Source organism: Gymnoscopelus microlampas (genome assembly GCF_963454915.1).
Source record: "Gymnoscopelus microlampas genome assembly, chromosome: 1".
NCBI lineage: Eukaryota > Metazoa > Chordata > Actinopteri > Myctophiformes > Myctophidae > Gymnoscopelus > Gymnoscopelus microlampas.
In genome coordinates, this window is record NC_139962.1 from 43664830 (window position 1) to 43668584 (window position 3755).

Here is a 3755-nt window from a genome sequence, read left to right on the forward strand (position 1 = left end):
ACGACACTTTGCTACCAAAGCGTAAAACTGTGGAATTACTGTATTGCTCTAATACTGTAGCACACCCGCTTTTATGTTCAAGCATTCCAACTAGAATGTAAGAAAGTATACTTGACCTTTCTTGCTCCCTCTCTCTCTCTCTCTCGCTCTCTCTCTCTCTCTCGCGCTCTCTCTTTCCCACGCACGCACGCACGCACGCACGCACGCACGCACGCACGCACGCACGCACGCACGCACGCACGCACGCACGCACACACACACACACACACACACACACACACACACACACACACACACACACACTAACACTGGTGTGAGCATGGTTGGAGCTGTCAATGAGCTGTGAAAATATATTCTGCTAAATTGACTATTTGTATGGTCTGTTATCTATTATTTATACTATCAATTTTCAGATGTGGGTTCCCTCAACCCTTGAAAGTACACAAAATGAGTAGATAGTGGTGTTGTTGCTCCTTTGATCTCGCCTATGTTGGATGTATCTCCCTTTCTAAAGCCCTCTACATCTCTGCAATGTCTCCCTTGATTCTCCGCAAACCTCTCTCTCTCTCTCTCTCTCTCTCTGCTCCACCTCTCTGTCGTTCTCCCCCCTCTCTCTTTCTCTCTCGTTCTCTTTGTCCCTTGTGACAGCCCCTGTCACCTCTGGTCCTCCCCCTCTCCTCCCCCTCTGTGAGGCTATTACAGACTGCACTCCTCCCTGCCTGCCCTCCCCATGTATTACCATTAGAAGACATGCATCCTGGGAGCTGCTGCACACTCCTCTGTGTTTTGATTAATATTTTAGCAGCCTCAGGGAGGAAATGGGTCTTCCTCCAAGCTAATCCGTTATGGAGTGGATGTTTGGAGCAGGGGAAAGGGAGGATGATGGAAGAGGAGGGTCGAGCTCTACTGTTTGTATTTTGGTGTCAGAAGTTGTAAGGTGTAGCCATCCAATACTGAACAAGTGTCTGGCAGTGCCTTCTGCAATGTGCAAGGAATGTAAGTTCAGGCTGTCATATTTTTTATTCAGAATATACTAGAGTAGACTGATTGATGGATTGATTGTATTTGGTAAAAATGCATACAAGTAAAATACACTAACAAACCATTTAATGAATACATAAAAACAACAGATAAGAAAACATAAAAATACAGCATTTCTTCATAAAATTGTCATTACATTGACGTATAATGAATGAAAATCTATTACTGAACAAACAAAACCACACAACAGGCAAACAAAACATAAACATAAGGGAAATAATCTTTTAATTTTCAATAAAGCTGAAAAGCATAAATATTATGTCCTACCATGGGATTCAGACCTGGGTCTCCTGCATGAGACCAGATCTCTACCCCTCATCCAAGAGTTGTCTTAAGGAGATGTTGCGCTCATATGCTTCAGGCAGTACTACATGTCAACCACTGCAGATGTACTAGTTTATTGTATTGACATACTTTGCCATGCAGATTAATTAAAATAAGATTGTATTCATTAAAATACAAGTTGCAGCTTTAACTTTAAATGTAATGTGTCATGTATGTACATCTGTTCTTGACACCTGCTTTCAGTAAGGTATTTCTTCAAACTTGTAGTATGTAAGATAACAGTGTTAAAGGGTAACTTTTTTGGTGTCTAGACTGTAATCAGATGCCATATCAGCAAATGTCTGAAACAGGCCATTGTTACACAATGCTATCTTCTCATCTAACTGGGAAATAGTTAGGCTACATTCCTTCTTCTAAAAAGCTCAGGGCACATACCTCTCAGCATCCGATACTATTTCTGCAATGATCTTTTTTTTCTCTTCCAATTCCAATAACTTATCTTTATTCCCTTCCGCTTTTGCATTTTTCAACTGGGACTTGAGAATTGCGGGTAAATACGGTTTCAGGGCATTCGTCCTCAGATTCTGGTAACATTCAGTGATCTGAACCTTCAGGGTCTTGTGGTTATCAGCATATCTGCTATATTCACGTATGTGCTTCGTATGACCACACCTCAGAGCACAGACTGTGCACTTGCCTCTTAACATGACCTTACAGAAATAGGGTGCGCGAGTCATGTTGCATCCCACATGACAGTTCTGTTCACAAATGGGACAGCATGTGGCAGCCACCTCTGAGGACACCTTCCTCTGTCTGCCACAGTCTTCAAGCTCCAGGCGGTCTCTCAGGACGGCTACGGTCTGACTGGTGTGCTTGTGTCGCATCCTGTTCAGTTTTTCAAAGAACTCCTTCATGGTCTTCACTCCACTCTCCCATGTCTTCTTGTAGATGCTGTCATAGGAGTCATTACTGCTCTGGAACAGGTGATTGTTGAATGTAAAGCAGACTGGTTCAGAATCACCATAGATCTTCGACTCCACTATGATGTCCAGAACTTCAGGAACGGTTTCGTCCGAGTGTGTAATGAGGGTGAGAATGTTTTCGATCATGTCCTTACCCAGCAAAGACGCAAAGGCATCAAAGACGTCCCTTTGGTGCTGAGTCAGACGGTTTTGTGAGGCCTTGACCACGTGACAGACTGCGTCGATTTGGTCCACTCTCTCCTTTTCGAGCAGCAATCTTAATTGCTCTACCAAAGGCCTGAGTCCTTTTCTGTCCTCAATCCCAGGGGTGTCAATGATGGTTAGAGAAAATGGCAGCTCACCCTCTTCCCATCCAAAGATATCATAGGCAGTCAGTGATTTAGTTCTTCCATCGTGTATCTGCCTTTTCTCAATGTCTTTGTAGTCATCTGTAACCTGGAATCGGACATTGTCATCCCATTTGATCCCCAATGCGACATTGGCCATCATGTTCGTAAGAGTGGTCTTCCCAGCCCCTACCTCTCCGAGAAGGAGTATGGTCTTGTTCCTCTTGGTGGGATCGTGAGCTCCGATGGTCCACCTCCTGACAAGGTCTCGTCCATCCACATCCTTCTTCCTGGTCCTTAGCAGATACCTGGCAGGTGGAGCAGGGTTGATCACAGTGCATTGCTTTACAATGATGTCCTTTATTTCTGGACGATGGTCCATTTTCACTGTTTCCATCAAGGTCTTTGTATTTTCGTAAATGTCGCTGTAGGGAAATCAGGATGATACAAATGTTACTTACTGCCTTTTGATCTTTAAAGTCATGTTTAAGTGTTAGTGTCATTTTAAAAATGTGTTATCGCTATATACCTGAGAAATTCTGAGTCACTGCCTTGGCTGTGCAATTTTTCTTGGATAGACATTCTAAGAGACATGGTGTTGACACAGGCAAGTCGGTAGCCTAGTGATTACAAATAAGTTACAGTTTTAATCGAGTGATGACAACAATAGAACATAGAGAGCATGGAGTACAATGTTATACATACCTGTGTGTGCAGATGGATGAGTGCTGTGACATCTGAACAATGGCGCAGCTTCTTTTGTAGAGCATCTGCTAAAGTAAAGTAACTCAACTGGTTTCTTAAATTATGCACACATTGTCTTTGGCACGTCAGACGATGATGTGTAATCAGTGTATCAACGTATCTCTGATGCTTCAGTCATTCATGACATCAATAACCAAACAAATGTGGATTGTAAATACTTTTTTAAAAGGTGGAAGATTAAGATAACAATTCAATAAACAACAAAACGAAAAGGGGGATACCGCAAAGCTTATCTGTTGGCTATTCATGTTTTACTCAGAAGCCCTTTCATTACGTCCAAAAAATTATAACAAAGTTGTGTTGATTGCAAAGACAAAGGTAATGTTCCTGTGCAGGTGGCACGCTATGCGGGCAG

General features: G+C 42.8%; 1 protein-coding gene across 1 annotated transcript; it reads right to left on the bottom strand.

The window, feature by feature from the left end:
- Positions 1-1077: 1077 nt before the first annotated feature.
- Positions 1078-3418, bottom strand: LOC311046184 (uncharacterized protein). Its single transcript, XM_084058363.1, has 3 exons — positions 3341-3418; positions 3165-3255; positions 1078-3060 (listed from the first exon to the last, which is right to left on the bottom strand). The coding sequence occupies exons 2-3, from the start codon at positions 3227-3229 to the stop codon at positions 1749-1751; spliced, it is 1377 nt and encodes a 458-aa protein (XP_083914489.1). The 5' UTR covers positions 3230-3255; positions 3341-3418; the 3' UTR covers positions 1078-1748.
- Between the last annotated feature and the right edge of the window lie 337 nt (positions 3419-3755).

Excerpts from the sequence above, each read along its gene's own strand:
- LOC311046184 (XM_084058363.1), bottom strand. The coding sequence starts at position 3,229 with ATGTCTCTTAGAATGTCTATCCAAGAAAAATTGCACAGCCAAGGCAGT. Across the intron at positions 3,061-3,164 it reads AGTGACTCAGAATTTCTCAG|CGACATTTACGAAAATACAA; the intron begins GTATATAGCGAT and ends ATTTCCCTACAG.